Genomic DNA, 13,620 nt, shown 5'->3' on the forward strand with positions numbered 1-13,620 from the left:
TGCAGAAGCATGAAGCAGTGGAGGTTGCACGCACTGCCCCAAAAGATACCACCAAGGGGAAAAAAATTCTGACTCTTATGCACTGGGTGCACACATCTGAAGTGGAATGGACAGATGCAATCTCTTAAAGAACCGTTGTGATCATCTAGTCTGACCTCCTGTATAACATAGGCTAAGTTAACATGGCAGTTCACCTGCTGTATGTCTAGGCTGGTGATATCCATATGCACAATGCAGGCCTCCATGTCCTCCATTAGGTTCTTATCTTGGTAGTGAAGCAGCAAGTCTTTCATCACTTGAGCTGTCATTCCCATCAACTTATCACTTAAAATGTAGGGCTCCAGGCACTCCAGAAAAACACCCTTTGCCACTGAATTCTCACTCAATTTGTCATACATCTGGCTGAACAGAAGGTCACTAAGAGAAAAAAGTGACAATTACTTGTTAAAATGAAGATTAATTAAAATCTATTAAATGTTATAATGACCTGCTTTCTATACAAATCGAGGTGACTACTGCATTCTGCATTTCTTAGCTTAACAATTGGAAACCCCACTTAACACCAATATAGACACAGTTTAACACTTTTACAAATATATCCATCATATTGTAGCCTAGGAGGGAAGCTAGTAGAGGCAGCTTTAGCAGAGTGGTTCATGGGTTCATTTGCACCCACAAAAACACCCTGGGGGGGCAGGCGGAGAGCCGTATTCACTCCTTTGCATGAGAAATCACATGCAGCTCTATAGCCCAGCATATGTATCATGGTGATACTGCTCCCAGCCATATCACTGTGCAATGATGTCAGAGTCACATGCTGCCAGGGAAGCCCAAAGGGCAAAGTCTGCCAGAGGATGTGTGGGTATGGGGGGCATGAGGGTGCCCCATGTGTCCCATTCTCTAGGCAGCACGGCACTGGGCTCATTGTGGGGCCTCTCCCCACTCTGTGCAGCAAGATCCAGATGCTGAGCAGAGATGCTTCCCCGACTGGGAGTAACTGGCAAGGCCCCGGGGTGACCAGCACTGAGAGCGGGCCCTGGACCCTCACCGGACCACACCCCTGCCCTAGCATTCATTATATCATGCTCTCTTTTTATTTATTTTTTTGTTTTGTTTCATACTGTGATTACACTAGAGTTTAGTATAGTGCAAGGGTTCTCAACCTTTTTCTTTCTGAGCCCCTCACCACCCCCCCCCCCCGCCCTCAAACATGCTATAGAAACTCCATGGCCCAGCTGTGCCCCAACAACTGTTTTTCTGCATATAAAAGCCAGGGCTGGCGTTGAGGGGTAGCAAAGAGGGCAACTGCCCAAGGCCCCATGCCACAGGGGGCATCGCAAAGCTAAGTTGCTCAGGCTTCAGCTTTAGCTACGGGTGGTGGGGTTCGGGGTCCCAAGCTGCAGTCCTGCACAGCAGGGCTTTGGCTTTCTGCCCTGGGCCCTAGCAAGTCTTAACACTAGCCATGCTTGACGAACCCCTGGAAACCTGCACACGGCCTCCCAGGGGTCCCGGACCCCTGGTTGAGAACCAATGGTGTGATGCACTCATTAAACACGGAGGCTACATCCACCACTGGAAGCTGGTGAAACCATTTTTTTCAAAGAACAGTGAAAATTAGACAATGAAGTGCCTCCAAATAAAGTCAGAGAGGTGCTAGGTCCACACATAGTTTCTGTACACATAACTATTTTGGTTAGCGTGATTTTTAACCATATAGTTATAACCAGCACAAGTCCTGGGGTGGATGCAGCTATACCAATATAAAAACTTTATTTCCCTTCCCTATAGGATAAAATAGATCAGTATAAGCACTTTTACATCAATTCAACTGTGTCCACAATGGGGAGTTGTATTGCTTTAACTAGACTGGCATAGTTAGGTGGCATAACTAATTTGTAAACAAGCTCGAATAAGCATTTAACATGCAGGAAAAGTCCTGAAGTAAAATAGGGACAAGAACTAGTAGACCTAGAAAATCTTTTCCAATTCTATCTCATCTAATTCTTGGAGTTGGAAGGGTGGCACTTGGTTTCTAAGCAAGTGAGTGATGATTTACTAGAGGAGATAAAGAGAAGTATTGAGGGAAAGCAATGTGCACGTAAACTAAACAGAACTCTCTGTAAGCAGATTTTTAAAAAAAATAAAGTGATTAAGTGGAAATGAGAAATTTTTTAATGAAAAATTAAAGCAGTGTCAACTTTTCATTTTCTTGACGTGACATTTTCCTGCTCTTACATAGACTGACACTGCGGTTTAATAATTTTACTGGAAGGTGTTAAGGTGAATGAATCAAAAACATTACTTTTGAACTGGGATGAATATTCATAGCCTAGGGGTCATCTGTTCGAAGGACGAGAAATTACTCGGTGGGGGAATGTAGAAAATTCATAAAAGGAAAAATCTGTCAAGTCAATTTCACAGTAGTTCTAGCAAGAAAAAAAAAATCTGGAATGGAGGTGCTGAGATACTATGGTGACCAGTTCCATCATAAAAGCTATAAAGATTGGATAGATCGATCAAATATAAGTGTATTGATGGAATTCAAAGAAGTCTTGGACATTTACATGGATACAGGAAAGTCAGTTACATCAGATAGGGTTAAAAAAATTAGAAGTGATAAATCGTCCTGCTTTATTGCATAACTGGCTTGGCAATAGGGAGGAAGGTTAAAAACAAACTTCCCCTTTTGGCATATTATTCCATAATTGTCAGCTATCAGGTTTTTCAACACCTGTTCCGGTCACCACGAGACAGAGCATACAGGACTAGATGGGCCACTGGCCTGATCTGTGATTGCAATTCCTATGGTTTCATTAACCTGACAGACAAGCATGCAAACTCTCTTACGTTCGCTGAAGTAAAAGGCAGTAATCGACTATGACAGGCACCATATCCTGTAGAAAGACCATTAAGAAAGTGTGAGTAACTCAATCAAAGGTACTGTCAAATGGCATACATTATCAATATGATCAATATTGTGAAGAATCAATGACAGTCAAATAGCAGGTAGCTCTCACATTTAGGCAGTTGCCCAATTAGCCTGGTTTTCCTGGACAAAAGATACAATTATACAGCTGTAACTCCTCCACAGCTACATCCACATCACAGGCCTTTCCAAATTCCAGCAGTAACAAAAAATTTATTTTAGTACAGCAGCTGGCAGAGACTGCAAATCATATCTGGGTCCTGTTAGGCAGGCTGCTACAGACACAATACAGACAAAATTGACAAAGATGTATCAATTGCAGAGGAGGAGTAGGAGGACAAAACATGACAGCAACACACGTCTGTATCTCAATTTGCAGGTTTCAAGACCTTTTAAAAATCTTCCATACTTGATGAGTGGATGACAGGGGATTTGGGTTCAGCTGGACAAAGGGAAAATAAGGAGACAACGGCCAGTGAGTTTGATTTGGATTCATGTGGCAATGGATTTTCAGAAAAGGTTTCTGACAGAGCTGGACAAGAGTTAATTCTTGAGGAAAATTTTGAGGTATGTTCCAGATTATTCAGGTGCCCCATTTAATATTACTGAGAACCGGGGCATCTGAGGGGATTAGAGATGGTTGAAGACAAAAGGCAGCTATTCTTCCTCTCCATAAATCTTCTGAAGTAGGAGTTGGCAGACTGATTAAACATTTTGGAACATTAAAATATATCTAATTTTCTCCTAATTCAGTGGGTGAGGCTACCCCTCTATTGAGAGCTCTAGGAACCCTTAAACCTGTACCTGTTAGCCTGGACAGCCTTCTCTGGAACACCTGAGAAAACCAAGTCCAGTGGCAGAGCTCACTCTCTGGTACCTTGTTCGGCATAGCTTTTACTTTTCCCAAAGGGATCACATTCCATTGTGAACCCCTCAAGTCTCTGCCGTGGGTATCCAGAATTCCACAAATTCATCTCTGGACACTGCTCAGCTTGACATACTCAATCTTCACCTTAATTCGACCCTGGCTATACAGGTGTAGTTATGCCATTGTTCAAAGAGGCTCAACTTTTAAAGAACAGATAACAAAATGTAACAACTTTGAAAGCAGATTTGAATGAAGCCTCCCGAAGGCCACATCAGTGCTCCAGATGCAGAGTGGAGCACCTTATTCTTCAACTAGAGAATTAGGAAGTTGAGTCATTTTCTAGTCATTATGTCCCAAGAGCTCACTGCCTTCTGGAAGAGCCGTTTAACACCACAGCATTTCAGTTCTGGAATATTCCGTATACAAACTCCTGTTTGTAGGACTGATTTTGGAATACTCCAGAACTCTCAAGCTAATTATGATGCTGGCCTGTAGAGGATTGCTACATACCCTAACAGAGCACACAGGGGATTCAGTCTATTTCTACTGGTGTAGATTAGAAGCATTGAAAATGAGAACAGTCATACTTGAATTAAGAATACCTAGTAGTAGCTAATACCTAATTTCGCAAAGAAATCACACATTTCATGAATGTTTCAACAACATTTAAAACTTATTATATAAAAAAGTCAATGACTTTCAGAGAAAAGCTACAATTTTAATCTAAATTGTAAAGTGTTGACCAAGAGCGCATCTGAGGTGCTGTACCTGAAAGTGTTGCTCCATAACTTGGATTTTTCCCTGGTCAGGACATTTCTTCAATGTTCGATCAGCATAATGGAAGAGGATTTCAACCATCTAGATGAAAAGAGAACAGTGGGAAATTTTCCTCACATACTACTAGGAGCAGGGATGGTAGCACCACCGTATTAATGTTGCCCAACATTTCCCATTATAAAAACTTGTTTTCAGTTGGTTATAAAACTTTGCCAAATTAATTGTTCCGCCTGAAATTCTGCATGCCATGTATGTGCCTCAGACTGAATTTTTTTTGCAAAATTTCACCCAAAACGGTTCAGCCATTTCCAATAATGAGGTTAGGGAAAAACACATTTCTCCTGATGAAAAATGTTATTTGAAAAGCTCTAATGCAGAGGTGGGCAAACTATGACCCGGGGGCCACATCCGACCCTCCAGATGTTTTAATCTGTCCCTCAAGCTCCCGACGGGGAGCGGGGTCGGGGGCTTGCCCCGCTCTGTGCGGCTCCTGGAAGCAGTGGCATGTCCCCGATCTGGCTCCTATGCATGGGGCAGTCAGGGGTGGGGGAAGCCCCGGAGCCCCCAAGCGCCGCCCCTGCAACTGTGGTTCCCAGCCAATGGGAGCTGCAGGGGTGGCACCTGTGGACGGGGCAGCGCAGAGAGCCACCTGGCCGCACCTCCATGTAGGAGCCGCTGCTTCTGGGAGCTGCTTGAGGTAAGCCCCCACCAGAGACTGCACCTCTGACCCCCTCCCGTGCCCCAACCCCATTTGATTTTTGATACTCTTATAATCTATATATTCACATATATCTTATACTAATGCGTGTGAACAAAGGATAAAGACCTTGCTTCTGCCCAGCCAGATGGGTTTGTTAGTACAATGAGAAAGAGATAAGAAGAAACAGAGCACAGCTAAAATGTTACAGGGTATGGTGGGAGTAGAACATACGACCATACACTGGAAAGCTGCCTGGCTCTTCTCTCAAGTCAAGGTCAAGCAACCAGTTAGGAGGGGTAAAGGGGAGGGCATAAGAAACAGAAAGCCAAAGAAAAGCCTGGCCTTGGCCAGAGCACAACCTCACTCTTTACCCCTCCCACAGGATACAAAAGAAGTGGGACGAAAACTCCACTCACAAGCCTCCAAATATGGAACATGACCATAAGCTGTAAAGAGTGCAACTAGGGGCATGCACTGCAGGTATATTTGGGCCTGATAAGAAGGAGGGAATGGGGAACAGGGACACAGGCAAGGCTCTGCGGCGTCAGAGCTGGGAAGGGGGACACAGGGTAAATGCTCTGTTGGGTCAGAGCTGGGAACGGAACACTGGGGAACAGACTCTGCTGGCGTGTAGAGCTATGGATATGCTTGCTTGGAACTAACCCCAATAAACATTGCATTGCCTGTACTTCGAACTTCTGGTCTTCTGCTTTCTGTCTGTCTGTGTGACAAAAACCAGGGGAGGGAGTGAAGGGAAAGCCCTCTAACACAGCCTAAGGCCGCAGGACCTGAGCAAGAATTTCTCTGAAAATGCTTCTAATGTCAGTTGGGGCCAACAGCATTCTGTTTCCTCCACTGAGATTTCAGCTTTGAACTGAGCCTTTCGATGGTCAGACAGCTGAAGGATGCTCATGCTATCAAAAAATTCCTGGTTTTGGTCTACCAAGGACATCCAAGTGTATAAATGCTTTCTATAATATAAATAGAGGCTGCCAGAATGTCTACTCTGCATGTCCCTCTGTTTGCTTTTTCTTGATTGTTGGTACAAAAAGTAGGAATGGGAAATGGGTGACAGTCTAAGACCCAGAAGCTGAAACAACAGACTCTTCATAACTAACAAGATGCATGTGTTCCAAATGTAGCAGCTTCCTGGTTTTGCTCAGGATAAATGAAAGTCATTTCTCCAATATGAAAAAGACTCCCACTATTTACATCAAACTATTGCCATAGATCAGGGATTGGTAGGCTGACCAGATAGCAAGTGTCAAAAATCGGAACAGGAGGTGGGGGGTAATAGGTGCCTATGTGAGAAAAAGACACAAAAATCGGGACAGCTGGTCACCCTAGGGATCTGCAACCTTTGGCACGCGGCCCATCAGGGAAATCCACTGGTGGGGTGGGCCAGGCCGGTTTGTTTACCTGCAGCGTCTGCAGGTTCGGCCGATCGCAGCTCCCACTGGCCGCGGTTCGCCACTCCAGGCCAATGGGGGCTGCGGGAAGCGGCAGCCAGCACATCCCTCGGCCGGCGCCACTTCCCGCAGACCCCATTGGCCTGGAGTAGCGAACCGCAGCCAGTGGGAGCTGCGATCGGCCAAACCTGCAGACGCTGCAAGTAAACAAACCGGCCCGGCCCACCCCACCAGCGGATTTCCCTGATGGGCCGCGTGCCAAAGGTTGCCAATCCTTGCCATAGATTTTCACTGTTTAAAAACACACCGGGGATAGTTGGTTTGGGAAAGCGTCTGCGCCTGCGAACAAAGGGATGTTCAGGAGTCTGAGGGCAGGTTGAATATTTAAGTTACCTCTGAACTGGTCTTTGCTGCAATTAAATATTATTTCATTGTGCACTGCCCGCAAAAAACAAGACTCAGAGGCAACTGGGCAATGTCAACTGAAGGGATTATTTTGCAGGTACAGGCACATTTAAGCTACCCACTGGAAGTCAGGCTAGGTACATGCAGGATAGCTGCCAATATTGGAGTAGTGAAGTCTAATTCTTGAAGGATACATACTGGCTGGGCAATTGGACTCTGGTACCTGTGAAGTGCCAAGAGGCAGAAATTTGGGGCATGCTAGATACCACATCCTGCAAGTAGCTTTTACCTGAAGTATACGGTCTGTCAGTGTGCCCTATCGCTAGTTTCTAATCAGTTCTCTTTTAAAATAAAGCTCATGATTTAAAAAAAAAAAAAAAAAAAAATCAATCACAACCCACATATGCACACCCACAGAGATTTTTGGAGGACAGAAGCCAATTCTTTCATAAATAGTTGTGGGGTAAATGAAGAGTGGTATCAATACATATGAAATTGGGATTTGGAACTCACTCGGTCTGCAATGACAGCCTTTCGCTTACTGACATCCCCAGACAACCCTGTAAAGGAACACAAAGAAAAACAAAAACAAAGGTTCCTTTTCATAATCAATATGCAAATGGAAGTGAGGACTCATTTCAGCTCCCAAAACTCAGAGATGATCGAATACTTAACTGCTGTAACCCTTTAGCTGCAGGTGTCCAGATATCCTGACCATACCTAGACACACCTCATACAGACAGGCCCTTCACATTAACAAACGAAACCTACACTTCATGTGAAGATTAAGTTGATCTCTTTATTGATTGTTTTAGAAAAAAGATTTTGAAAGGGCCCTGTTCTGATACTGCCCTATTCAATCAGGAGGATTTGAGTTTTAGGTAACTAAGTCATTACCTGCATGTTTATAATCCCTTAGATTAGTTTTGTGAGGTATAATTATTACCGTACTCATAAGATGTTTCGAGATCTTTGCATGAAAGGAGCTAATTTACTGCACTACAAGTGCAAAATACATATATCCCAATAAAAATATGCAATTCCTCTGTATATTGAAAACTGTGATGTGTAGAAACTAAAATTTGTGATTTTCATTTATTCTTCAAGTACAGTAGAACCTCAGAGTTATGAACAGAGTAATTAACTAACCGGTCAACCAGACACCTCATTTGGAACCAGAAGTATGCAATCAGGCAGCAGCAGAGATGAAAAACAAATAATGTACAGTATAGTACTGTGTTAAACATAAACTACTAAAAAAAAATAAAGGAAAAGTTTTAATGATTATTTCATTTAAATTAAGATGGTTCAAAGCAGCACTTTTTTCCTGCACAGTAAAGTTTCAAAACTGTATTACATCAATGTTCAGTTGTAAACTTTTGAAAGAACAACTATAACGTTTTGTTCAGAGTTACGAACAACCTCCATTCCCAAGGTGTTTGTAATTCTGAGGTTATACTGTATTACAAAGATATATAAGGATATATACACAGAAGGATATTTGACTATGTCCTGGAACTTAAAAAAGAGCAACCTGTCAAAATCCATCAAAAAATTATTTAGAGAAAACCTAAGGTGAACCATACAAATTATAGTTCATTGGTGAAATTCAGCAAAGCAGGCACAGGCATATGTAACATACTTCATCAGCAAAGGACACTTAGAGGAGAGGGTGTTACTTTAGTACCCAATAGGACCTCAAAAAAACTCCACCAACTAGTACAACTGCAGGGAAGCACTGAACTGGTGTGCTTTCCAGCTGCCCTAGCAATCCCCTGCATAGAAGCTACCTATGCTGGCTTCTTAGTCCTGCCTGCGCATAAGTGAAGATGTGCCACCTTGCCCCTCTTGTGCATTTTTAATCAACCGGGGCCTCTGACGACATTTTAAAAAATTTATATAAACACCTCCTTGGAGCCCTGGGAACCTTCTAGCAAGGTATGAAACGCTGCTTTTCAGTAATCCCCTATTATAAGCCTCATTTTCCAAGAGCCACATTCTTTACAATTGTACTTTTCCAGGAAAGTGAAAGCAGATGGAAATACACCTCTACCCCGATATAACGCGACCCGATATAACACAAATTCAGATATAACGCGGTAAAGCAGCGCTCTGGGGGGGCAGGGCTGAGCACTCCGGTGGATCAAAGCAAGTTCGATATAACGCGGTTTCACCTATAACGCGGTAAGATTTTTTGGCTCCAGAGGACAGCGTTATATCGAGGTAGAGGTGTAATTACCCCATAAGCCAGTAGGGGTGGGAGAGGTGCTTTGCCTTAAAACAGCTAATTACTAGGAGAGAAGACTTTACTAGGAAACTGCCCAACTCTGCAAGAACCAGTCAGCCCATGGTCAACACATTTGCATCATTCTAATCGCATTCAAACTACAAGAGCTTTTTATTCTTCACTGATACAATTCTCGCTTTAATTTCTTTTGAATAATGCTTGCTTCTGTGTGCATGTGTATAAAAGCTACCCCATTGCTTTAAAATTAACTTACCTACTACAGCCTTTGCTTTACCTTCATGAAAAGACCACGCTAGCGCCAGGGCCTCAGTAAGACAGTCTTGTTTCAGAAGGTGATCCACTCTCTAAAATTAGATGTACAAGCAATATGGGACTCCTCAGAATTCCAGAACAGCAATCCTTTAAGCCAGTGTTTCCCAACCGGTGGGTCGTGACCCCCAGGCAAGTGATGAAAGACAATTGTGTGGGTCTCCAGGCATTGAAAACTATTACAATCTCAAGCAAAGAAAATCTTGCTCCCGCACTTACCTTTCTAGGTCAAGTATTCGGTCAGCCTCTCAAAACTACAAATACATTACAAAGGCTTATTATGGATACATTTTTTACTCTTGTAGTAAATGTAAGGAGGTAGGGGAAATTTTTTATTTCAAATAAGGGGTCGTCAACCTGGAAAAGGTTGAGAAACACAGATCTAGACATATAAGGCCAAGCATTTTAACAGAAATAATTTCAGAGATTTTGAATTTTAAACAATTGGGGTGAAATCCTGGCCCTATTTAAGACAATAAAAAAAGTTTTGCCCCGGACTTCAACAGGACCAAGATTTTATCCACTGTCATTTAAACCAGTGGTTCTCAATCAGAGGTATGGGTACCCCATGGGTTATGCAGAGGTCTTCCAGTGGGTACATCAACTTAGCTAGATATTTGCCTAGTTGTATAACAGGCTACATAAAAAGCACTAGTCAAGTCAGTACAAACTAAAATTTCTCAGATGACTTGTTTATACTGCTCTATATACTATACATTGAAATGTAAGTACAATATTTATATTCCAATTATATGGTAAAAATGAGAAAATAAGCAATTTTTCAGTAATAGCATGCTGTGACACTTTTGTATTTTTATGTCTGATTTTGTAAGCAAGTAGTTTTTAAGTGTGGTGTAACTTGGGAATACACAAGACAAATCAGAATCCTGAAAGGGGTGCAGTAGTCTGGAAAGGTTTAAACCACCAGCAACTAGTCAGTCTGTATCTGACTTAGAGGTTTTCAGACCCCGCGTAAGCAGTGAATGCAGTGTGCTTCCACTTCCACATTTGGACCACATCTCCTCAGTTTGGCGAAAGCAAGCAAGATAATTTGTCCCCGAGATTCTGAGATGCAAGTGAACAGGAGGTGCAGTGCAGAATCTGAAGCCTGTGAGGAAGGCACAAAGATGGCTATGCATTGCCCAGTCTTTGGGCTACCAGGGGCTGCTCTAAGGGTAAGTATACACTACAGAGCTACATCAGCGCAGCTGCACCACTGTAGTGCATCTGGTGAAGACATGCTACGTCGACGGGAGAGAGCTCTCCTGTTGACATAATTATTCTACCTCGGTGAGAAGCGGAAGCTATGTCGGCGGGAGAGCATCTCCCGCTGACATAGCACCAGTGTAGACAGTGCTTAGGTCAGTGGTCCTCAAACTTTTGTGGTGGTGACCCCTTTCACACAGCAAGCCTCTGAGTGCAACCCCCCCTTATAAATTAAAAACACTTTTTAAATATTTAACACTATTATAAATGCTGGAGGTGAAGCGGGGTTTCACCTGACATCTCGCGACCCCCTGAGGGGTCCTGACCCTCAGTTTGAGAACCCCTGGCTTAGGTCAATCTAACTTGCCTCAATCAGGGGGGTGTCTTTTGCACACCCCTGAGTGGCCTAAGTTAGATCGATTTAAGCAGTAGCATAGTCCAGCCCTAATTTACAGCAGCCTTACCCAGACTGCGCCGCAACCCAGAGTTTGGATAGCACTCCCCTGGCACAACCCTTACACTGGGGTCTGTGAGAATGCAGTGTAAAGCTGTGTACACTGGCCCTACTCTTCACCTATACCAGGGAAACTCCTCTCCCCCACAGGCTGGTTGTGGTACCTTTAATGCCTTCTGTGCACCACTGCAGCAGTGTAATTAGGACCAGGAAGGGGGCCAGAATTGGCTCCAGAGATTCGTTTGAAGGGATGTCTCACAAGTCCTCCATAGCCCACTATTGCAGTGCAGCAAAAATAATTCCCCAGGCTTCCCTGGCAGATAGTTCCATTCACTAACCTGTCCTTATGCTTAGGGTAGAGCCCCAGGAGTAACTTCGAAGGTACTGAGGCCTCAGCACTCTGGGATGTGGGGATTTAAAAAAAGCCCATGCTGTTATGATTGGCTGGGGATTACTTTTCCTTTTACTATGCACTAAGTTCTCCTGGTCTCTCTAACCTAAAACAAGCCTATTCTTTTATCACTGGCTGGTTCATAGATTCCAAGGCCAGAAGGAACCATTGTGATCATCTAGCCGGACTTCTGTACAACACAGACTATAGAACTTCCCCAAAATAATGTCTAGAGCAGATCTTCTAGAAAAACTTCCAATCTTCATTTAAAAATTGTCAGTGATGGAGAATCCACCATGATCCTAGGTAAATTGTTTCAATGGTTAATTACCCTCAATGGTAATTGACTTATAGCTACAGAGGACTGTATAATTGTAAACTGAATATATACTGTACCTCTTTCAAGTCAGTGAAGGCGGAAGCATTTCAAGACATTAAAATATTTTTGCAAAGAAGATAAGGGAGAGAAAAAAATACAATTCCTATTCAGTACCCAAGCATATGCTGGAAATTGCCCCATAGCATATTGTGGTAAAAAGCTATTCTTGGGACATAGCTGTATATGTAGCTATTATATAAGTTCTGAACACTGATTAGATTATACTTTAAAAATTCTATTAGTCCTGAAGTTCCTCTCCGCCATCAAGCTACTTTTAAACAATTCACACAGTTTATTAAAAAACATACATGGCTCCTCCCTTGACTTACCTCTCTCCAGCTCCTTATCATCATCACATGAACAGACTGAAAAAAAGAAACAAAAACCATCAGGAAGGGAGATATTCCTTTATGGGCAGTTGTTCATGAGTAACAATCTATGGATTCGCACTGTAGTCTTATTGGAAAACCTGGGAGGTGAGCGGGCGCAAGCCCGCCCACTTCTAAAGGCCCCTCCCCCAGCCTAGCGGGAGGGACTACTGGACCTAGGGACCAAGTGATTACGGGGGACAACAAATGAGAAAAACAGGGACTGAGGTGAAGGTCATAGGTTCAAAACGAGGGTACGAGGGTCCCCGGAAGGGGACACCGAGCAGAGAACCCCGGACAGCGTCCACTGCTCCTCAAAGGTGTCGAGGGAGCCAGCGGACACTGCCCAGTGGAACTCTGCCCGGATGCATGAAACTAGGGAGGAACGGAAATAGGCCCCACAGTCGCAGAGCGCCCCCTTGTCCAGCATCCTTCTCCTGGTAGTGTAGATGGAGAGTTTGGCCAGGGCCAGAAGGAGGTTGAAGAGGAGGTCTCGCGACTCCGTGGGGCCACGGATGGGGTGTGCAAAAAGGAACAGGTGCGGGGAAAAGTGCAGCCAGAACCTCGACAAGAGGTTCTGGAGGAGCTGGAATCGGGGCTGCAACCTGGCACATTCAAGATAGGCGTGCGCCAGGTTCTCCCTCACGCCGCAAAAGGGGCAGGCGTCGGGTACGGGTGTGAACCGCGCCAGGTATACGCCCGTGCTCACGGCTCCGTGAAGGAGCCGCCAACCGATGTCCCGGGCCATGGGACCAAGGTGGAATAAAGGCTAGCCCACCGGGGCTCCTCACCCTCTTTAGGTGGAAGATAGTCCCGCCATTTGGTGTCAGGGTGGGACGCAAGGGTGAGGAAATGCAGTGTGTGGAGCACGAGCGTGTACAGTTGGCCTCTAGGCGCGGTTTGGAACTGGACCGGCTGTAGGGTGTGCAGCTGGCTCTGAGTGTGGGAACGGGGAGGCAGGTGGGCTCACGGAACAGTGGCCGAATAAAAATGTCCGGAGGGCCCGGGGTGAGGGGTGGGCAGGGAGCGCAGGAAGACGAGAGAAACAGGTGACAAGGCGGCCTCCACCTCTTGGAGTATGCGCAGGGGGGTCGGAAGGGTGGAGAGCCCCATGCGCCGACCGAGCACATGGGGATCCACCCAGTCCCCCCCATCGTAGTCCAGGAGGTCTCCGATCCTG

General features: G+C 44.6%; 1 protein-coding gene across 1 annotated transcript in view; it reads right to left on the reverse strand.

Moving 5' to 3' along the window:
• The window catches only part of VPS8 (VPS8 subunit of CORVET complex), a 196,342-nt gene extending 193,433 nt beyond the window's left edge, over window positions 1–2,909 (reverse strand). The window contains exons 1-2 of the mRNA XM_065410354.1: window positions 2,848–2,909; window positions 195–417 (exon numbers count right to left, since the gene is read on the reverse strand). Of these exons, the coding sequence (XP_065266426.1) occupies window positions 195–417; window positions 2,848–2,909 (285 nt within the window). The remainder of the gene's footprint in view (window positions 1–194; window positions 418–2,847) is intronic.
• Between the last annotated feature and the right edge of the window lie 10,711 nt (window positions 2,910–13,620).

Source organism: Emys orbicularis, chromosome 9 (genome assembly GCF_028017835.1).
Source record: "Emys orbicularis isolate rEmyOrb1 chromosome 9, rEmyOrb1.hap1, whole genome shotgun sequence".
In the NCBI taxonomy this organism is placed as follows: domain Eukaryota; kingdom Metazoa; phylum Chordata; order Testudines; family Emydidae; genus Emys; species Emys orbicularis.